This window comes from Prionailurus bengalensis, chromosome B3 (genome assembly GCF_016509475.1).
Source record: "Prionailurus bengalensis isolate Pbe53 chromosome B3, Fcat_Pben_1.1_paternal_pri, whole genome shotgun sequence".
NCBI lineage: Eukaryota > Metazoa > Chordata > Mammalia > Carnivora > Felidae > Prionailurus > Prionailurus bengalensis.
In genome coordinates, this window is record NC_057355.1 from 85434972 (window position 1) to 85459106 (window position 24135).

Sequence of the window (24135 nt, forward strand, 5' to 3'; positions counted from 1 at the left end):
CATCTGGCTCTGCTCTGGGTGTGGAGGCTGCTTGGGATTTTCTCTCTCCTTCTCCCTCTGATCCTCCCCAACTTACATGGAAATAAAAGGGGGGGGGGGATGGCAGGGTTGTTTTTGTGCACATGTGTATGTAGATTCAGAGATAAAGTGGTAAAATATTAACAACTGGTGAATTCATCTAAAGGCTTAATGTGTATTCATTTTACTAGTCTTGTAACTTTTCTATAAGTTAGAAATTTTTTCCCACTGTTGGGGAAAGAAACTAAAAGCAAGGATGAACTAAAAACTGCAGGCCAAAAGGAGGAAAGAAAAGGCCAAAATAATCCAGAAATCAGACCATAAGGGTTATGTAATTGCAAGCTAAATACATATTATGAGAATGAGTACCTTAAAACTATAAGGCCAGAAGTTATAGAGAGTAAATGTACTGCAGCACCAATGAAAACTGGTATTTTATATTATTCATTGTCTTGGGCATAATTGCAAAATGACGTTTTATCCTGATCTTTGTTACATTATGTAAGACTCAGCAGAAATAACTTATTCAAACTTGCAGTTTCTAAGGTTTCCTAGTCACTTATAACATTTACTTAAAAATACTTCCTGCTTTAGGAAATGGCACAATATCAATAAATGATAATTTAACACACAAAAATAATGCAATCACTAATGCCAGGACTGTAGTCAACTATAATAAAACAAATATTAGACTATAAATATTTTTAAGAGCAAGAAAAAATGTTAAGTAACAAATTTCCAAAAGACTCACAAAAGTTCAAAAGACTTATAATAATACTCTATCTAATCAAAAGTTTAAGATGTCTAAATTAAGATCTCCTAACACTAATGCCCTGAAAGGAAAAATGGCAAATATCTAATTTCCAAATATTGCCTAGGTCATCTGGCGTCTGAAGAACAGAATGGTGGAGCTTCTCATCAAGCTGCAGATCTTTCTGTTCCATGTGATCTATATTCAGTGTGGAAGGAGAAGGCGTCTGTGACCTGGATCCCAGAGCTGAATGGACTGGAGAAGCACTTTCTGAACCTGTAAATATAATTTCATAAACTTACCATAAAGAGAATATTCAATACTCTCTACCTAAGATGTAATGCTTAAAATCCCAATAAGATACAACTGAGAAGCATCAAAGGCCAAAGAGGTAAAGAAAATCATAATACTGTACACGATTTTGTATCTAGGGGTCTCATTTGATTTCTTCCAGGGTACTAGAATGGAATCAGAACTGGGCATAGCAGTTAATAGAAGCCATCTGTGAAAGTGATAATGTCCATTCCTGATGCAGCTAGAGAAACTCTAGTACCCACTGCTACTCTATTTCACTTACTTCAGACCTGGAGCTATTCCTGAGAAGAACTTGCTCTGCATGGCTCTATATGCTACTATCACTGCTAGCCTGGTTTATGGTGGTCCCTGATGGTCCCCAGTCGTCAATCTCCCTCTTACCCCTATTCCTTCCTCCCCGTCCATTCTTCATAAGGCAGCAAAAAGATCTAAAAATCTAATCAGATGTTACTTCCTTACTTAAAATATTCTATGGCTCTTTACTGGCCATAGCATAAGCCCAAACTTATTAGTGGGTTTTCCAGTCTTTCTTCAACTTTCTGATCACTCCATAATTCCCCTGTTACTTTTAAGTTCTAGCCACAGAGCTAGCCTTTTCCACATGTTTTTCCTTTGCATGGGGCCATAATCCTGTTCTTATAGGTCTGGTTAACTTCTTTTTATTTTTCAGGTCTTACTTTAGACACTTCTTCCTGAGAAGCCTACCCACTGTTGACCTACCCGTGTGAATAAGGAGTCTCTGCCATATGCACTTGTACTTCCCCATTATACCACTTATAACACTGACTTGAAACACACTGTTTAGTTTTAAATATCTTCACTAATGCAGAAACTCTGTAAAAACAGGGACTGTATCTACGTTATATACTGAAGTATTGCCAGTGCCTAGTGTAGTGTCTGGTACATAGCAGAAACTCATGTTAATTTAAATTATGTATAGCATAAATTAATACTTATTTAACACTTTGTGGTGGTTGTAGTGAGGTGATGCTACTACCAAGCAAGCTGCTAAAATATCAGGACCTTTCAACAGAAAATTAATAAAGAAAGATCAGCCTTAAATGACAGATTAGACCAGATGGACTTAACTCATTTGTTCAGAACATTCCATCCACAGGAGCAGAATACATATTCTTCTCAAGTGTACATGGAACATTCTCCAGGATAGATCACATGTTAGGTCTTACAAGTCTTACTAAATTCAACAAGACTGAAATCATTTCAGACCACAACAATATGAAACTAGAAATCAACTACCAGAAGAAAACTAGAAAAACTACAAATACACAGAGATTAAATATGTTTCCAAATACCTACAAAGTGAATGAAAAATTAAAGGAAAAATTAAAAAAATACATAGAAGCAAATGAAAACAGAAATATGACATACCAATATCTATGGAATGCAGCAAAAATGGTTCTAAGAAGGAAGGTCATAGCAATATAGGTCTACCTCAAGGAAAGAGAAATCTCAAGTAAACAATTTAATTTCATACCTAGGCAAACTAGAGAAAAAAAAAGGACAAAACCCAAAGTTAGTAGAAGGGAAGAAATAATAAAGATCAGAACAGAAATAAATGAAATAGAGACTAAAAAGACAATAAAAGAGATCAATGAAACTAAGAGCTGGTTCTCTGAAAAGATAAAAATGACCTAAACACATAAGAAAAACAAGATAGAACTCAAAGTCAGAAAAGAAAGAAAACACATTACAACCAATACCACAGAAATACAACCTAGAGGAAATGGATAAATTCCTAGAAATTTATAATCTTCCAAGACTGAATCATGAAGAAACAGAAATCTGAACGGACCAATCACTAGTGAGGGGATTGAATCCAAAATCAAAAATCTCCCAATGAACAAAAGTCCAGGACCACACAGCTTCATTCGTGAATTCTCCCAAACACTGAAAGAATACTTAAGACCCATCCCTCTTAAACTCTTCCATATATTGAAGAGGAAAAAACTTTCAAACTCATTTTGTGAGGCCAGTTTTATCCTCATACCACAACCAAACAAGGACATCACAAAAAAAAGAAAATTAAAGGGGCGTCTGGGTGGCTCAGTCAGTTAAGCAACTGACTTCGGCTCAGGTCATGATCTCACGGTTTTTGAGTTCGAGCCCCGCATTAGGCCCTGTGATAACAACTCAGAGCCTGGAGCCTGCTTCTGATTCTGTGTCTTCCTCTCTCTCTGCCCCTCCCTCTGCTTGCAGTCTGCCCCCCTGTCTCTCAAAAATAAATAAACATTAAAAAAAAAAGAAAGAAAATTACAGGCCAATATCCCTAATAAACCCAGATGCAAAAATCCTCAACAAAATATCAATAAACTGAGTTAAAACAACACATAAAAACAATCATACACCATGATTAAGTGAGATTTATTCCAGGGAGACAAACATGGTTCAATATCCATAAATTGACCAATGTGATACATATTAACAAAAGATAAAAATTATATGATTATTCCCAAAGTAATCTACATATTCAATGCAATCCCTATCAAAGTAATACCAGCATTCTTCACAGAGCTGGAACAAATAATGCTAAAATTTGTATGGAACCAGAAAAGACCCTGAATAGCCAAAGCAATCTTGAAAAAGAAAAACCAAAGCTGGAGGCCTCAAAATCCCAGACTTCAAGCTATACTACAAAGCTGTAATCATCAAGACAGTATGGTACTGGCACAAGAACACACACTCAGATCAATGGAACAGAATAGAGAACCCAGAAATGGACCCACAAACACATGGCCAACTCATCTTTGACAAAGCAGGAAAGAATAGCCAATGGAATAAAGACAGTCTCTTCAGCAAGTGGTGCTGAGAAAACTGGACAGCGACATGTACAAGAATGGATCTGGACCAGTTTCCTATACCATACACAAAAATAAACTCAAAATGGATGAAAGAGCTCAATGTGCGACAGGAAGCCATCAAAATCCTAGAGGAGAAAGCAGGCAAAAACCTCCTTAATCCTGGCTGCAGCAACTTCTTACTCAACACGTCTTCGGAGGCAAGGGAAACAAAAGCAAAAATGAACTACTGGGACATCAAAATAAAAAGCTTCTGCACAGTGAAGGAAACAATCAGCAAAACTAAAAGGCACCGACAGAATGGGAGAAGATATTTGCAAATGACATATCAGATAAAGGGTTAGTATCCAAAATCTACAAAGAACTTATCAAACTCAACACCCAAAAAACAAATAATCCAGTGAAGACATGGGCAAAAGACATGAAGAGACACTTCTCCAAGAAGACATCCAGATGGTCAACCGACACGTGAAAAAGTGCTCAACATCACTCATCATCAGGGAAATACAAATCAAAACAACAATGAGATACCACCTTACACCCCTCAGAATGGCTAACATGAACAACTCAGGCAACAACAGATTTTGGCAAGGATGCAGAGAAAGAGGATCTCTTTCACATTGTTGGTGGGAATGCAAGCTGGTGCAGCCACTCTGGAAAACACTATGGAGGTTCCTCAAAAAACTAAAAATAGAACTACCCTACGATTGCACTACTAGGCATTTATCCACGGGATACAGGTGTGCTGTTTTGAAGGGACACATACACCCCCATGTTTATAGCAGCACTATCAACAATAGCCAAAGTATGGAAAGAGCCCAAATGTCCATCAATAGATGAATGGATAAAGAAGATGTGGTATATATATATACAATGGAGTATTACTTGGCAATCAAAAAGAATGAAATGTTGCCATTTGCCACTATGTGAATGGAACTGGAGGGTATTATGCTAAGTGAAATTAGTCAGTCAGAGAAAGACAAATATCATATGACTTCACTCATATGAGGACTTTAAGAGACAAAACAGATAAACATAAGGGAAGGGAAACAAAAATAATATAAAAACAGGGAGGGGGACAAAACAGAAGAGACTCATAAATATGGAGAACAAACTGAGGGTTACTGGAGGGACTGTGGGAGGGGATATGGGCTAAATGGGTAAGGGGCATTAAGGAATCTACTCCTGAAATTACTGTTTCACTATATGCTAACTAATTTGGATGTAAATTAAAAAAAAAAATTAAATTAAAAAAACTATATGATTATTTCAGTAGATAAAGTATCTGAACAAACTTCAACACCCATTGATGATAAAAACCTCTCAACAAACTAGGTATAAAGGGAAGGTACCTCAATATGATAATAAAGGTCATATATGACAAATGAGCATCATATTCCATGGTGAAAACGTGAAAGCTTTTCCTCTAAGATCAGGAACAAGACAAAGATGCCTTTGTCTTTTATTCAACAAAGTATTGGAAGTCCTAGCCACAGCAATTAGGTAAAAAAAAAAAAAAATAACTGGCACACAAACTGGAAAGGAAGAATTAAACACTCACCAGAAAATGGCAGAATACAAAATATGTTTTTTAAAAAAAATCCGTGTTTCTATACACTAATAATGAACCATTAAAAACAGAAATAAAGGGGTGCCTGGGTGGCTCAGTCGGTTAAGTGTCCAACTTGGGCTCAGGTCATGATCTCACAGTTGGCAAGTTCAAGCCTGCGTCAGGCTTGTGCTGACAGTTCAGAGCCTGGAGCCTGCTTCGGATTCTGTGTCTCCCTTTCTCTTCCCCTCCCTGGCCACACTCTGTCTCTGTCTCTCTCTCTCTCTCAAAAATGAATAAACATTAAAAAAAGAGAGAAATTAAAAAAAAAACTCATTGGGGCGCCTGGGTGGCGCAGTCGGTTAAGCGTCCGACTTCATCCAGGTCACGATCTCGCAGTCCGTGAGTTCGAGCCCCGCGTCGGGCTCTGGGCTGATGGCTCAGAGCCTGGAGCCTGTTTCCGATACTGTGTCTCCCTCTCTCTCTGCCCCTCCCCCATTCATGCTCTGTCTCTCTCTGTCCCAAAAATAAAAAATAAACGTTGAAAAAAAAAAACTCATTTATAATCACATCAAAAAAATACCTAGGAATACATTTAACCAAGGAGGTAAAAGACTTATATACTGAAAACTATAAAACACAAACGAAAGCAATGGAAGAAGACACAAATAAATGGAAAGACATTCCATGCTCACAGACTGAATTAATATCATTAAAACGTCTATATCACCCAATGCAATGTACAGATTCAATGCAATCGCTACCAAAATACCAATACCTATATCACCCAATGCAATGTACAGATTCAATGCAATCACTACCAAAATACCAATAGCATTTGTTAGAGAACTAGAACAAATAATTCTAAAATTCTAAAGACTGAATAGCCAAAACAATTTTGAGAAAGAACAAAGCTGGAGATATCCTGCTCCCTGTTTCATACTATACTACAAAGATGTAGTAATTAAAACAGTGTGGTATTGGCATAAAAAATCAAGATTAAGAGAACAGAGAGCCTAGAAATAACCCATACATATATGGTCAATTAATTTATAACAAAGTAGGGTAAAGTATACAATGGGGAAAGGATAGTCTCTTTAATAAATGGTGTTGTGAAAACCGGACAGCCATGTGTAAACAAATGAAACTGCACCACTATCTTGTATCATATACAAAAATCAACTCGAAATGGATGAAAGGCTTGATCATATGGCCTGAAACCATAAAACTCCTAGAAGAAAACACAGGCATCAAGCTTCCTGACATTGGTCTTAGCAATGGTTTTTAGATGTCTCCTCAGGCAAGGGAAACAAAAGCAAAAATAAACAAGTGGGACTATATCAGACTAAAAAGCCTCTAAACACTGAAGAAACCCATCAGCAAAACAAAAAGGGAACATACTGAATTGGAGAAGATATCTGCAAATCATGTATCTGAAAAGGGTCTAATAACCAAAATATATAAAGAACTCATATAACTCAATAAAAAACAATCTGATTAAAAATGGGCAGAGGATCTGAACAGATATATTTCAAGACACATGAAAAGATGCACAACATCACTAAATATCAAGGAAGTAAATCAAAACCACAATGAGATATTACCTTACACCTGTCAAAATGATTATTATCAGAAAGAGAAGAAAATAACAAGTGTTGGCAAGGATGTAGAGAGAAGGAAACCCATGCGCATTGTTGGTGGGAACGTAAACTGGGGCAGCTGCTCTGGAAAACAGGGTGGAGGGTCCTCAACAAATTAAAAATAGATCTACCCTATGACCCAGCAATAGCACTGCTAGGAATTTACCTAAGGGATACAGGAACGCTGATGCATAGAGGCACGTGTACCCCAATGTTTATAGCAGCACTTTCAACAATAGCCAAATTATGGAAAGAGCCTAGAAGTCCATCAACTGATGAATGGATAAAGAAATTGTGGTTTATATACACAATGGAATACTACTTGGCAATGAGAAAGAATGAAATATGGCCTTTTGTAGCAACGTGGATGGAACTGGAGAATGTTATGCTAAGTGAAATAAGTCATACAGAGAAAGACAGATACCATATGTTTTCACTCTTATGTGATCCTGAGAAACTTAACAGAAGACCATGGGGGAGGGGAAGGGAAAAAAAAAAAAGTTTAGAGAGGGAGGGAGTCAAAACATAAGAGACTCTTAAAAACTGAGAACAAACTGAGGGTTGATGGGGGGTGGGAGGGAGGGAAGGGTGGGTGATGGGTATTGAGGAGGGCGCCTGTTGGGATGAGCACTGGGTGTTGTACAGAAACCAATTTGTGGGGCGCCTGGGTGGCTCAGTCGGTTAAGTGTCCGACTTCGGCTCAGGTTGTAATCTCGCGGTCCGTGAGTTTGAGCCCCACATCGGGCTCTGTGCTGACAGCTCAGAGCCTGGAGCCTGTTTCAGATTCTGTGTCTCCCTCCCTCTGACCCTCCCCCGTTCATGCTCTGTCTCTCTCTGTCTCAAAAAATAAACATTAAAAAAAAAATTTAAGAAACCAATTCGACAATATATTACATATTAAAAAAAATTAAAAATAGAGCTACCCTATGATCTAGTGATTCTACTACTGGATATCTATCTAAAGAAAACAAAAATACTAATTCAAAGAGATATTTGCTCCCCTATGCTCACTGCAGCATTATTTACAATAGCCAAGATATGGAAGCAACTTAAGTGTCCATTGATGGATGAACTGGATGAAGAACATGTGACTTATACATTCAAAAGAATACTACCCAACCACAAAAAAAGAATGAAATCTTGCCATTTGTGACAACATGGCTGGACCTTGAGGGGATTTTGCTAAGTGAAATAAGTTAGATGGAAAAAGACAAATACCATATGATTACATTTTTATGTGGAATCTAAAAAACAAAACAAACAGAACAAAATCCAGACTCATAGATACAGAGGACTGGTAGCTGCCATGCCAAAGGAGAGGGGGGCATGGAAGAGGAAGGAAATTATGAAGTAAAAACTTCTAGTTATAAAATAAGTAAGTAGTCATGGGGAAGTGAGGTACAGAATGGGGAATACAGTCAATAACACTGTATTAACTTTTGTCAAATCACTGTATGTTGTACACTTGAAACTAATATAATATTGTATGCAATTATGCCTCAACTAAAAAATATGTATTTGGTCTTTTTATTTAAGCTTCTTTCTAGCAATGAAATATCAATATTCTGGACTCAATAATTCTAAAACTCTGTCCCTGTTACCTCCTTTTATACAGTAAAGCAAAAACCAAGTAAATAAATTATGTATTTGTATTATTTTAATTCCACAAATGTGTCATTCCACACTGTTTATACAAATGTTTAAATATAATACAATAAATGCCTTAAAAAGAACATATAACGTTAAGAATCCCTTACTGAATGATAATCATGATTTCATTTAGGCTCAATTATGATACACAGTAGGTAGTCAATTTCCTTTCCTTCATTTGAGATTTGGAGTAAATTCATATGGCACAAAATCGTATGTTAAAAGGAAGCTACAGAAATGTAAAAATTCTATACTTTAGTACAAACACAAACTATTGAGGGCATAATGAAAACAATCTCCTTAATACTCATCAAATATTTTATAAGTACACGACAAAAAAATCATCAGGGGCGCCTGAGTGGCTCAGTTGGTTAAGCGTCCGACTTCAGCTCAGGTCATGATCTTGTGGTTCGTAAGTTCGAGCCCTGCGTTGAGTTCTGTGCTGACAGCTCGGAACCTGGAGCCTGGTTCAACTCTCTGTCTCCCTCTCTTTCAGCCCCTCCCCAGCGTATGCGCCTGCCCTCCCTCCTTCCCTCCCTCCCTTTCTCTTTCTCAAAACTAAAAAAAAAAGGGGGGGGGGCGCCTGAGTGGCTCAGTTGGTTGAACGTCCAACTTCAGCTCAGGTCACAGTCTCACCATTCCCAAGTTCAAGCTCCATATCAGGCTCTGTGCTGACAGCTCAGAGCCTGGAGCCTATTTCAGATTCTATGTCTTCCTCTCTCTCTCTGCTCCTCCCCTGCTCACGTTCTTTCTCTCTCAAAAATAAATAAACATTTTGAAAAAAAAAAAAAACATTTAAAAAATCATCAGCCTTAGTCAAATGCTTTGTAATACAAATCTATTTCTCTTACTTCCATGTATTATTTTCATCCATAAAAATCTGATTCATTTTTTAGAATTAAAACTTAAGTAATTTTTTATTAAGATTACCTATTAGTGAATCATTACTGCCTTTAACTTTATTAGTAACAATCTAGAACACCTGACTTATAGGTGTTCTCCTCTTAAAGAATGTATTTTTAAAATATAAGTATTGCTATATTAATATTTATCCATTAAATTTTTGTTCTTATCTCCTATATTAAGTTTCTGCTATAATTTCTGAAAATATTACAGGAAAATAAAAGATTTCATGACTATTAACATCCCTTTGATAGAACACAGCTATTCTTAAAAAGTGAGAATATATGCAAAATATACTTGAGAAAATAATCAAAGTGTGTTGAATAGTTTGTATATTGATTATATGCTGTTGTACTCTTTTTTTTTTTTCCAACGTTTATTTATTTTGGGGACAGAGAGAGACAGAGCATGAACGGGGGAGCGGCAGAGAGAGAGGGAGACACAGAATCGGAAACAGGCTCCAGGCTCCGAGCCATCAGCCCAGAGCCCGACGCGGGGCTCGAACTCACGGACTGCGAGATCGTGACCTGGCTGAAGTCGGACGCTTAACCGACTGCGCCACCCAGGCGCCCCTATGCTGTTGTACTCTTTGCTGAATTTTATCTTTTAATTAGAACTTGATCCATGAACTGCTTTAGTTTCTTAAACACCCTTACACTATTACAAATGGCACTAATCAAGAACAGAATTCCTTATAAAACTTCCTAGTAGAGTCCTAGAAATGGTCACCATGTGTAATAAATATAGGTTATATACATGTTAAAAATCTTTGAAGTTCAATTATCCAAAACTCATATTGAGGCAAAAGGCCTAAAACAAGTTCTCTTTATATATTAAGTTTTTTGAATTGTTGTGGGGAACTCCAGTTTTGATGACTAAAGATAAATAAAAAAGAAAAAGTGAGGTCAGACTTCTTTCACATACTGTAGTCTTTTGAAAACATCACAGTCTGATTAATAGTCTGAGGGCTTTAAGAAAACTATAAGAAACCCATGTAGTTTACTGGAGAGCATGATGTTTAACTCCTCCTTCAAAATAGATGGTCCCCAGATTAAGGGACATGTATTGGTGGGATTCTTTTGAGTCACAGACTGGGAGGGTTGTACAGTGGATCTCTAAATCAGTTAAGCAACTTCTCAGCCTTTTATTATTTCTACTTTGAAAGTCCATTCTTTTCAAAGTTCATTAACTCTCTATACTGTCCAAATATCTAGAGTTTTGATAGTATTAAAATTTGTGTATTAAAAATTAAATATTAAATAGTATTAAATAGTATTAAAATTCCGTAATAATGGGACTATGATCTAACTCAGTTGGCTCCTGTCCTCCACTCAGTCTCTATTCTTTAATGGGGCAGGTTACAGTTCTTAATAATCCTGATAGGAAGTGGAAAAGAAGGGGTAAGATGGGAAAACAAAGGATGGGTTTCTGCCCATCAAGGATTCCACTGGTCAAACTTCATGTTTGATGTGGCTGAGGAACTGTGCCTGACAAATTCAGACAAGCAGAAATCAGTATTTAGTCTTGCAAGTTCCAATGAGCCACAGGATACAATATTGATACCTAAACTGGAATCACCCATCAAAAGGCATCAAACTACAGTGAGAACCAGAATGAATTTGGATCACAGAATGGAACCACTGAACTATGAGCTAGAAACTGCTCAGGATCCCTCTGGTCACTGCACTAACCTTGCAATAATGTGACCCTGCATTTCATGAGTAAATTTCTTGGATTCTACTCATCATATATTTAACTGCATTTTAAAAATTGCTGAAAAGAATAATTTACTGTTGTATGAACATATAACATTGGTATATTAGTAAGTAGGCCTTCTACTAGGCAGTATTCCCTACAGTTTCTATAATAAATACTTTGCCAAAGAAATCTATAAAAATCTAGGCTAACTCTGAAAGATGATGAAAAAGAGATAGTACTTAACTACTTTTTGGTTATCATTTAAACATCACCGCAGGAAATGCAGTGATGCAAACACATAGAACATTTTGTATATAATCCTGGGAGTTCAGCTAATTCCCCGAAACTTATCCATGTAGACTCCAGGTCAAAAAACTCTTACATTAATGTGTTTTTTTCCTCCACTTTTCTATAAAGATGAATGAAAAAAAAATAGTACTTAAACAGTAATAATACTTAAAACCTATCAAATAAAATCCTAAACATATTCTTTGGTGGCTTAAAAAAATACATTTAAGGAAGACATTCCCTTGAGTAAGTTTACCAGTAACCGTTGCAACTTCAGCGGAGAAAGCTTGTTGATTAAGACTGCTTGTTTCAGAATCCAACTGAAGTGTGGTTAGACTAGCCACTTCTTGCTCTTCAGCACTTTGGTGATGGCCAGAACCTGAGTCCACATCAGCAGAGGATGCAATCCCAGCATCAGCTCCAAAGCCAAAATCTATAGGAAGAAGAAATGCTAGTACATAGATGTCTCAACCATGAAACAAAAATATTTACAAAAGACACAGCTACTTCAGCAAAATGATTAAACATTAACATTCCCCTAAATCTATTCGATTTACATACCACTCAGGCAAGTGCAAATAATTTTAACAGTTGGAGGTTTATAATTAGAGATAAATTGTGGGGTGCTTGGGTGGCCCAGTTAGTTAAGTGTGTGACTTCAGCTTAAGTCATGATCTTGCAGTTCATGAATTTGAGTCCCACGTCGGGCTCTGTGCTGACAACTCAGAGCCTGGAACCCGCTTCGGATTCTGTCTCCCTCTCTCTCTCTCTGCCCCTCCCCTACTCATGCTCTATTTCTGTCTCTCAAAAAATGTATAAACGTTAAATAAATTTTTTAAAGGTTCTCATAGCTTATTACTAACAGTAATGATTAAACATGCATATGATGTATCATCACTATTATCTATGTTTTTTGATAGCTGGTAATATGCTTTTCAACTACAGATATATGTAATAAAAATGGCACACATACAGTAAAAACCATTTTTCTCTAAGTCATATATTCCAGTCTGAGATAAGAGTAATATATGAGGGCAGGAAACATGTTTCTCCAATGCGTCTCCCAACTCTTCATTAATGTGGTTCCCAAAGTTTTCATGTTTCTTTTGTTTGTTTTTAGTTTATTTTGAGACAGAGAAAGAGTGTGAGCAGGGAAAGGAGAGAGGGAGAGAGAGAGACAGACAGACAGAATATCCCAAGCAGGCTACACATTATCAGCGTGGAGACCAATGTGGGGCTCAAACCCACGAACTGTGAAATCCTGACCTGAGCTGAAACCAAGAGTCAGATGCTTTACCGACTGAGCCACCCAGGCGCCCCCACGTTCTTTTTTTAAATATCGGTACTCTTCACTGCCAAGTGTATATAGCTAGCTATGTAGTAGTGATACAGCACCAAATAATACCACTGCTGTCATTTTAATATGAAGTGATTATTCAAGAAAAGGTCTGAGTAATTTAACATTGAACATAATTGTATTGAACATACTGAAGCACTGAACATAACTAGACAGTGGTTTGCAAAGAATGAAATAGTGCCAACTCATAACCATGACTGTCCTTTATTCTAATATCAAGTCAATTTTAATTTTTTTTCCCTTGTACATGTTTGGTCTTAGAATACCATTTGTTTTATGAAAGGACAGTGGTTTTTTGTTTTTTAAGTGTCTTTAATTTAGTTTGGTGAAATAAAGTGGTCCCAACTTGAAGTGATTCCCTAAAACTTCCTTTGGAATTTCACTGAAAAATGAAATCAAAATACATGGGAACCCCATATAAATAACATTAGAGATGAAGGTGATGGTTATATAATCCATAAGTCTCAAACAGAAAACAATCAACAAAAAACCATATTGCTCAAACTGAAAAAGATACTTGCTGTCAAATTTTCGGCCATCGTATTGGAAAGCGCTGAAAGAATCCGAATGACTATCTGAGCTGATAAGATCACTGCTCCCTGCACTGGCAGGAGAAGTCCATTCTGAGGGCACACCTGGGTCATCAATAGGGCGCATTTGGTTTTGCTTGTTTAGAACATCAGGGAGGTCTTTGGGAATTTCAAGACTGCCTGGACTACTTCCCCTTCTTGTCATAGTCTAAAAATTCAAGAAACATTTTACCATTAAAATTTCTTCTTGTCATTAAACATCTGAAATACTGAATTGCCAAGACAATCATCACAATAAATGCTAAGGTTTAGGGCCTGAGTTAGGAGGGTGAAAACACACTAACTAAATAATCTATGTAATTGTATGGAGCCATAACCTGAACTACTGTTGGTTTATCTAAAGTAGAGACCCAGTTATTATATGGTTCTGGGCCTGAGACTCTTAAGCCTCAAAAGGATCCATAGATTCAAGTTAAGACCGTAGAAAGAGCAAAGTATTCAATTCAAAAAAGCAGCAGCAAATAGAGATAGTGGAGGGAGGAAAAAATGATGGCAAAGAGGTTATTCTATAATGATTTAAAAAAATTTTTCCCATTCAAGGAAAAAAATGAAACTGAAAATAAAAGGGAAATGTAATGGAGCTACAGACATTCACTAAAGCTTGAAATCCAAATGGAATAGGACCATTTAAATGAAGCAATTCCACATGTATTTCTTTCCTTAATAATTAAGTATTATTAGGGGTAAAATTGGTTCTATTTTCATTTTGCCATAATTCTAATACTCAAAACAAAGATAACTTTAAAATCTACTCTGAAGTTCTCTGTAATTATTAAGCAATCAATACTTATGCTATCAACTTATGGGAGTTGGGCCAGAAGACCTCTTTCTTGCTAAGGGTTGGCAGTGGGAAGGAAGAGAACCTATGAGCAAAACATGAAAAGCAGAGGGAAGACGAGGAAGGTAGGGGCTTATTCCTAAATAGGTAAACAAATAGGTATTCTAATCTTTTACCCTAGTCAAAACTATAAGCCTGTTTTAGATCTTTGAATAAAAAATACTACAAAAATATAAATTTTAGAGGAAGGTTGTTTTGAATGAAAATTTACACACACACAAAAGTATGTATCTTTTAATTACTCTCCTCGCTAAAACCGAATAAATAAAATAAAACAACACTTACTGAGGCATTACCACTTCGAAGTCGTTCTGCTATAAACTCATCCATCAGATCAGGAACATTAGCATTGCTGCTGCCAATATCACTATTAAGAGGGGGCAGTTTGGGGCTCATGTCCTCTTTATTGACTAAAAATAAATAAATAACTATATATAGTGAGAAAAGACTTAACTGCATTTCCTAAATTTGAAACAAACAAAAATAACTCAAAACAAATTACCTATGCCATATCAATTATTTGCCAAACATGCATTTATGAATAATTTCTCTCCTTTTAGATTTAATTTTAAGAATTAGTAAATTGATATTTACTTTATTTAACTAAGCAGATGTTAGTCAATCTTCAGTATGACCTTAAACAGCAAGAAAGCTGATAGATAAGCACTAGTTGGGAGTTAGGTTAATATTGCCTATAAAGAAACTGGTATATTTATCTGTCTTCCTGCCTCTATGCTGCTTCTTAGGGCCTTAATAATTTAGAATTCCATTCTTCCCCAAGGAATATTTGCAAGAAATCTATCCCTTCAATCTATGCACATCTCACTAGGATAGAAATGCATTTAAGCTTAGATAAATAATCTATAATTGTGACATAATGTCATTTCAGTTCACTACAAAATCTAATTTCATTGTCTTAAGAAAAAAGGTTTATTTTCACAAAGGTTTTTCTATATAAAAAAAAACTCACAAAAGTTATTTTGATTTTTTTAATGACTACATTAACAAGAAAGTTTTAAACTTGGGAAACAAACTTATAGAAAAAATGATATTTATTTATTTCACATTATGCTGTTGAAAAGTTAATTTCTCTGCAATTAAAAGAAAATCAGCATTGCTTACATTCCTAATAAACTAAAAAGCATTTCAGGTTAAGAAAATACACTGGTCAAAAGTCCATTGTGAAATACCATTATCTTTATATTACTGGCCAGGCTTTGCTAAGCTGTCAAATACTGCCCTCAAGTGGCATTAATGGCTCAATGCAAGATGCATTATACAGCATTCTGTTAATCATGCTAACAAAACCATGTTAAACAAACAAAATCAAAACCTACCTTACTGCTGAAAGTTAATTTTCTATATTTGTAAAGTTATTTTAATTTGAATCAAGATAAGAGAAGACAGTTACCATAATCTTGCTTTCTGTAATCTGTCCATAGAGGTTCCATATTAAAATCATGATTGGCTATCATGAAACCTTTATGCACATCTAAAATCTCAGAAAAAAGAAAAGTACTGGTAAGTGTTTTAAGGACTTGCATTCTATACAAATGAATGCAAAACTAAGAAGCCTGCAGCTTGTTTTTAAATGGCTTAAAGGTAACTAAATCCACTTTGAAATTTAAGAAATAATTTCTCTTTCAATGATAACTAAAAAATGTTAGTGCTGGTTGTATGACCTTGATTTCCATTACGTTATGTAATATCAAAATAATACTCTTCCAAGAAAAAAGATAAAACCAAGTATATCAATCATAAAAGTAAATGAACTCAATCAGCTCTAGCTGGTGCCCTTTATAAACTATAGGGGGCCAGGGAAGAAAGTATTCCAACTACTTAGTAAACTTAATTTCATGTCTCATGTAGTGCATACTCAGGAAAATATTTGATTTAGATAGCCTCTGAAAGGTCATTAAAATTTTCCTATTTTCTTCCTCTTTCCTATCTTGTTCAGCAGCAAAGAGGTTTAACTAAATGCCTTATAAGGGAAATTAGTAATTTAAATAAACATTTTATGCTGGGAAAAATACAGCTGGGAAAAGGCGCATGCATAACCAAACAGAGAGAAAGCAGTGACCATCCCAAAGCTTTTTGATTGCTTATAGCTTGCTTCAGTTGCATTAAGCCAAACTGGTGCTGTCTTTCTCCTTTTGCGCTCTGCACACTGTTAGTGCTCACCTGCAGCTTTCCTTCCAAAATAGCCCATTACATGACTGTACAGATCCCTCAGTGGAGCCTCTGGTGGCATTCTGTTCTGCCTCTGTGGGGAAACATTTGCCTTCGGCTTCGAAAGAGCATGTACAACAGTTTTATAAACGCCACCCAGGGAGCCCTGCTGTAGTCCTGCCTCATGACTTGATGACCTAAGAGTACTACGACTACCTAACTGATTACTTGCAATTCCTTCTTTTTGTAATATAGTGGTGGGAATCTCTGTAGATTCCTTACTTGTTTTGCTACTTACTGATGCTGTACCAACTGAATCTAGAGGCCTGTACACACCAGGTTTCACTATCTCTGTAAAACTATTTGAGCTGGCATGGGGGTTGCTGGTGCTGCTGTTGCTATTACTACTACTACTAAAACCACCAAGCTTCCGCAGTCTCATCTTCCATGGAGCCTCTTTGTTTTCCAGAGGATTATAAAACTGAACTGACTCAGTAGATGGTCTAAAAGTAACATGAACAGTATTTCGTTTTTTAGTAGTAATTTTCATGATTTTGGCTCTAGGAGTTACCGTTTCAGACAAGCTCCTTTTAGTTGGAGAAAGCTTGCTAGTGTTTGTAACATGAGGCAGTCTGTGGTTAACAGGTGTTTTTAGTGTAGTTTTCTTGGCATGCATAACATGTGGGACAGTGATTTTTTCATTAATTTGCACACCCTTACTAACCTTTTCAGCTAGTGTTGTATCTACACAGGCATCTAATTCTGTGGCTGTTTGTCTATACAGGTGTTTCCTCATTTCTTTATCACAAGGGCTACCTGAACTAGGTTCTGATGACTGTTTATCACTGTTTAGTTCCTTAGCTTTTTCATAAGTTTTTGTTCTCATAAAACTGTCTAACTGGTTAGGTGCAATACTACTCACGAAGACAGCTGAGTTTGGTTCTTTTTGAAACTGAATGTTTTCAGGAGTCCCAACAAAAGAGGTGATATTTTCTGATTTACTTTCCTGGTCTATGTATTCTAATTTATCTAAGGATGACTGTTCATCCCTATTTACTCCAACAATCAATTCCTGAGAAGCTACATCTTTACCTAACTCATTTCTACTATGATTTTCCTGGTTTTCCTTAAAATATTCTTTCAGGGAGGAAAGAAGATCGTCATCTCCTTCAAGGTCAATGTACTGGATTTGTTCAAAAGCTGAATCTGCAAGTTCTACTGGATCTATTAAGTGACAAAGATGATCATATATGCTATCACCAACTTCCAGAGAAGACTCTCTACTATGAGTATCAGTGATGTGGCTTTCAGTGGATCTAGTTATTGAAGAAGCCTCTGTGGAACTCTGCAAGCTTGGCGCATGACGGGATGAACTGTCAATGACAGGAACTGCACCTTTGGCTCGTTCAACAGTGAATGGTTCCAAGATGTCAGAAGTGCTGCTACTTCGAGGCAATGGCTGTTCCTCATTCAAAGCACCAAAAACTTCATTTCCAGTGTCTTCACTTTGTGAAAAATGTCTGACTCTAGTTGGGCGGGGAAGTATTTGAGCATCATCAATATCTGTAAAAAAGAAAAATTATGAACAGTAGAAACTATACGAACATGAAAAATATAGGATTAATTTCAACCATACCCTAAGCATATGCTTAAAATAAAAAAAACTCTGAGTTTTGTTTTGTAAGCTCAATGAAATAAAATCTATTAAAAGTAGAAATCTGTTTTTAAATAACGATGGGCACAAGCCAATACAGCATGTAGTGTCAATGAATTAGAAAACTATCAGAATACATTTTAAAATGTTAACATGCACAGTAACAGTGAGGTGATGAAACATTTGGAAGTGCAGTTAAAGATAGAGCTGTGCCAATACATAAAGCAATTTAAACTTACTATTCAATTTTTCCTACTTAAGTTCTAAGCAGAAAAAAGTAACTCTTAACAAAGAAAGCTGATCTAAGTATCCCATTGCAGAATCTTATGGGGTCTCATAAATTCTCATTTCTTCCTTGCCAGGCAAGAGGCATTATCTTTTCTTCAAATCTTGCCTATTTGATCACATATTGCAAATGGGAATCTCCACCCTCTTCCACAAGTTCTCTGTGCCAGGAAACAGTTCTACTGAGGTGTTCTGCTTTATTTTTTTTATAGCATTAAAATTTATTCATCCTATCAAATAAAATACATGGTTAAAAAATTAGTTGTATTCTTCATTCTCACAAACACCACTTAATCTTCTAGCAAGAAACCTTCTTTGCCTATCATTGGCCCTTTCCATTAAGCAAGCATTAAACCTTAAAAACTGTATCTATGTCTTCTTACATCTCTAAGAATCACAGATTTTAGAGTCAAAATGGACATTACAGATTATCTAATTCTCTTACTGAAGAAACAGAGGCCCAAAGAGGTGAAGCCATAAAGTATGAGAAGCCAGATTACTGTTCCATATCACTGCATTGTTTTTGCTGCTAAGTATATGGTAAATCCTCAAAAATATTTTTAAAATTGAAAATCACAAGATGAAATACTATTAAACTGTACAGATATATGCAAATTAGAAATTTTAGAATGAAAATACAGTGCCTAGAAATCCACTCTGGCCTTTACATTACCAAGAAATAACTAAAAATTTTGTTTTTGGAAGGCAGCAAAATATTATGAAAAAAGGACAAAGAGTCAAAAAGTCAGATGTTGTTACTCATTAGGCTTGTAATGCAAAGGCTAAAAGTAACAGGACCATAACTGAAAATGAGAAGATTTACATTCAGAGCAAAACAGTGACTTCCCTAAGATCACACACTAACTTACTGACTGTGCTGGGTCTAGAACTTAGGTTTTCTTACTTCAGACTCTGAAAAACAGTGTTTTCATTTATAAAATGGGGATAGCAATTCAAAATATTCTTGGGATTCATGCTATGAATAAAAGGAGGCTGGGGGCATATAGGTGGCTCAGTCAGTTAAACATCTGCCTCTTGATTTTAGCTCAGGTCATGATTGGATGGTTCATGAGATCGAGGCCCACATCAGGTTCTGTGCTGACAATGTGGATCCTACTTGGGATTCTCTCATCCCCTCTCTCTCTGCCCCTCCCCTTCTCGTGCTTTGTGTCTCTCTCAAAATAAATAAATAAACTTAAAAAAAAATGAGGCTGGTCCTTCTACTTTACCTATATAGCCCTTTTTGTACAAAGTCCAAAAGAAGCTACTTTATACACAGATTCAGATCAAGAGAAGTTTGTATTATGACAAGATTCCACTATATTCCTGAAGATACACATTTAGATTCCAAGCACAGGTCAAACACACAATACCTCTAGAAGTTAAGACAGATTTTATCATTAAGTTGAGGAAAATATAATATTCTAAAAACGACATTGGATTTCTTCATACACGCCATTTAGTAATTCTTTTAAATGAAAAAAGTGAAACAACTCCTCAGAAACCAAACATTTATGCATTTATACCCATTATTTACTATGGCAGAAGATAATGAATGCTTATTTGTGTGTCTCAATGAATGTAGGTATCTTGGTTTTATGTTATCTCCCATAATAGATCATAAGAACCTCTGCCTAGAAGACAGAGATTATATTTAACATGTACTCCAAGTTCCTTTCCACAAAATATCCTAATAGGACTTAGCAAAGGATAAAGACTATCTTCATTTTCTATAAAAATTCTTAAGAATTTTATAGTTATTTTATCAGCCCCAATTTAAAATTAAAATCTTAAAACCTTTTTAAATACCAATGTTATGATCCTAGCAAATACATGAACCTCAGAAAAAAAGCAGAATATTAGTTTAAAATTTTAAGTTCCTTTACTGGTATTTCATAATTTTTCTATTCTAAACAAGCCAGTAAAGATTACTGTGAAGTTCTCTTTTTAAGAATTTCTTCCCCAACCCAGTCCTCACCTTGCAAGGCAAATTTAGCCATTATTTCAGTCTGGTTTTTTTCCTAATTTTTTTTTATCACATATTAATACCTAAAATTCTTATGCAAGTTTAAGAGGGCAAGAGCTTAAAAAAAAAAAAAAAAAGAAACAACATTTTTCTATCAGCAATGTACTGTTAGAGAATTTAAATAAAAACCAATGTTTAAGTTTTTAAATATAGTTCTTACATAGGCATATAAGAATACTAACTGCATAACGTCAAAAAAGAAAATAACTGTTGACAGGAAATCAATGTCAGCAATTAAATTAAGCATAATTAATTCTAGCAGACCTGAAATTTAAAGAAATGCCTGTATACCTGTATTCTGTTAAGGAGAAAAATACTAAATGACAGCTAAACCATATAGTCTTTTCTACAAGCTAGGCATTGTTACAAGCATCTAACATATATTAACTCACTTAATCCTAACAACACCACCGTGATATAAGTGTTATCCCCATTTTATAGATGAAGAAACTATTTAAGTGTAGCCTGAGGCTACACAACTAGCAAGTGGAGAGCTGGGATTTGAAGGCAAAACTCAGTCCACATTCTAAATATCCTGAATAACATGTCACATATTCATGAGGTAATTCATTAATTTTTTTAAGATGGCAAAAATTAATGTATTAAGAAATTATGAAGTGGCATAATGATTTATCTGTCTAAAGATAAGGATCTTAGAAATAAAAAATCAGTCAAATATAAACATTAGTAAATTATACAGAAGAAAACAACTAAAAAACTTTGTGATGGTTTGCTGAAAATAACAGTGGCATCAGGTTTAAACGAAAATGGTCTTTAAAACAATTATGCTGCTTGTATTTTACCTTGAAAAATAGCAGCCTCTAAATTATTTGAATCTAAAATAATACTAAAGTACCTAATGAGCAAACAAGAAAAAAGTTTAACAAATCAAAAAACCTTTTGAACATGTATAAAATGCTTCCTATAGAGCCTACAAAGTATTAGAAACGCCCAGTTTCGACTCTGGATTTCCTTAATAATGTTTAGTATGAAAGTGTTGGAAATTATTTGTGGATTAGTTTGTTTTTCTGGTGGCGCCTGGGTGGCTCAATTGGTTAAGCGTCCAACTTCAGCTCAGGTCATGATCTCGTGGTTTGTGAGTCTGAGTCCTGGGTCAGGCTCTGCACTGACAGCTTGGAGCCTGGAGCCTGCTTTGGATTGATTCTGTGTCTCCCTCTCTAGCTCTGCCCCTCCTCCACTCACACTCTGTCTCTCTCTCTCAAAAATAAATATTTAAAAAAATTTAAGAAAAAAACAAATAATGAAGCACTGTTAAATTTTAGCAGCCTGTGTAACATGACCTAGACAGACTAGAGTTCTAATAGCAAAAAGTATGACAAACAAGTTAGCAATTTTAAGAACTCATTCAAAGAAAATAGGTTTGTAAACTTAATTTCCGGTGAGAATCCCACACTACTTAATTAGAAAATAATAAGAAACAGTTGCAAAAGTATGAAGAAAGTCAGGTGCCCACGTGCTTATGTTTTTTAAATTCCTTCTTTCATTAAAGTATTATTTTTGGCAATAAAAGTTAATTTGCTTAAGAACAATTACTGAGATTTCTGGCTTCTCTCTAATCCATTTATCAGGAAAATGGAGACTGTTCAGCCTAAGTTACCAAATGCTTAAAAGTAAGTGCTTAAAAGTAAGTTACACTTAAAACTTAGTGTAAGAATAAAGGACAGGGAGAGCATGCTTGCCTAGACACCTCTATTACTTGTAGAGCTTTAAAAAAAAAAAAGTGCTTGTACAACCTCCACAATATTCTATCAAAACCTGAGGCAGATGCCTGGGAAAAAATATTATTTCAATTGTTACACATGAGTCTGTCATTAAGAACTAATGAGAATGATATACAGCAAATGCCTTTGAACTAGTCCCCAGAGCTTAAGAAGAACTCTTCAAGGATATTCAGCTACACAACTAGTTTAGTTTATATAAAGCTGTACCATATAGCATCACACAACAGTGTAGGGAAAATGGACACTGAAACAAGAATACTGGAGGAGAAAAAAAGGGCTGGATGGAGATAGGGTACTTCGAAAATTGATGGTCCATTTAAAAAAATCTTAGTGTTAAAAATAAGAGGAATTAAACAGAGTTTCCTTTTATCCTCATAAGTATTCAAGAGTATCAGGTAAATATTTTTCTGGAGAACTCTACTTCTAACCAAGAACTAGAGTGACTGTATGTATTTTCATTGTTTTTTGGTGAAGCCAGTTACAGAAACCTCAACTCCTGACTTAAATGATGTGCTCAGGAAATATTTTGAGTTCATTAAGCCTGTTCATATGAGGGAGAGATATAAAACTACGAAAACCCTTTTTTCCTGGGGCGCCTGGTGGCTAAGTCAGCTAAGGGTCCGACTTTTGGTTTCTGCTCAGCTCATGATCTCATGGTTCAGGAGTTTGAGCCCCGCGTCCAGCTCACACTGCCAGTGTGGAGCCCGCTTGGGATTCTCCTCTGTCTGCCCCTTCCCCACTCTCTCCCTCTCTCAAATAAATAAACTTAAAACAAAACAAAACAAAACAAAACCTTTTTTCCTATGTAATTCACTATCCTTACTAATTTTCTCTGAACATTAAGCTATTCTTTTTTTAATGAAATATTCTTTTTTTTTTTTTTTAATTTGAGAGAGAGCAAGCATGTGTGAGTTGAGAAGAGGGACAGTGAGAGAGAGAGAAAGAGACAGAGAGAGAATGAATCTCCAGCAGGTTCCACACTCAGCACGAAGCCTGAGACAGGGCCTCATCCCATCACCCAGGGATTATGACCTGAGCTGAAATTAAGAGTCAGATGGTCAAGTGACCAAGCCACCTAGGTGCCCCTGTACATTAAACTGTTCTACAGTAAAATTTACTCAAAACCTTGTAACATAAGTTACAAACATAAGTAAATAGTTTGCCTGAGAATCTAAGACTGGCAATTTTCTTTTTAAAATTTAGGACTATTTTTTAAAAATCTCTTCATTCTGAACCTCTTTTTCTTTTCCCTATCTGTCCCCATCACTGTCCCACCTCCTTACTGCCTCAGTGAACCTAACACCTGAAGAAGCAAATGCTTAGGCCTTCAATTTGCCTCCAACAATCAGAGGCAATGAAGAAAAAGTCCAACAATTCAGAATTCTACTATATAAGTTTATATAAGAATAATCCTGTCCAATTTTCACAGCTAATTTTTAAATTTATAAGGTTAGTTCAATGCTTCCAAATTTGTTCTCTCTGGAACCTTAATGCTATAGAACCTGAATATGTGTACCTGGAAAAGTTATCCATGCTTACATAAGTTTGAGAAATAAACACGTGCGTGTGTGTGTGTGTGTGTGTGTGTGTGTGTGTGTATGTGTGCGCGCATGCGTGTCTGTGTCTCTTTTTAAAAAACGGACTTCTGGGGGCCTTTAATATATGATATACACTATAAATCTTTGATCCATTGGATACTTATTAACATCTCCTGGACAGGGATGTAAATTTATACAACCAATATGGAATATGCTGAATTCACAAGTTACTTATCAGTTTTTGCTGCTACTTTCCATGTTCTTTGTATCTTTTAAGTCTTAAAAGAAAAAGGATTTTTATTCAAAAT

The 24135-nt window shown here is 35.8% G+C and overlaps 1 protein-coding gene across 11 annotated transcripts in view; it reads right to left on the reverse strand.

Moving 5' to 3' along the window:
- RALGAPA1 (Ral GTPase activating protein catalytic subunit alpha 1) overlaps positions 1-24135 on the reverse strand; it is a 277975-nt gene that overhangs the window by 144857 nt on the left and 108983 nt on the right. For 7 of the 11 annotated variants that reach the window (XM_043556003.1, XM_043556001.1, XM_043556002.1 and 4 more), the window contains 5 exons: positions 16595-18145; positions 14699-14823; positions 13507-13723; positions 11885-12061; positions 893-1045 (listed from right to left, as the gene is read on the reverse strand). In XM_043556003.1, coding sequence (XP_043411938.1) covers positions 893-1045; positions 11885-12061; positions 13507-13723; positions 14699-14823; positions 16595-18145 — 2223 coding nt within the window. Of the gene's footprint in view, positions 1-892; positions 1046-11884; positions 12062-13506; positions 13724-14698; positions 14824-15824; positions 15906-16594; positions 18146-24135 lie in introns of all 11 variants that reach the window. The other 4 variants (XM_043556008.1, XM_043556007.1, XM_043556009.1 and 1 more) reach the window with 2 other exon arrangements.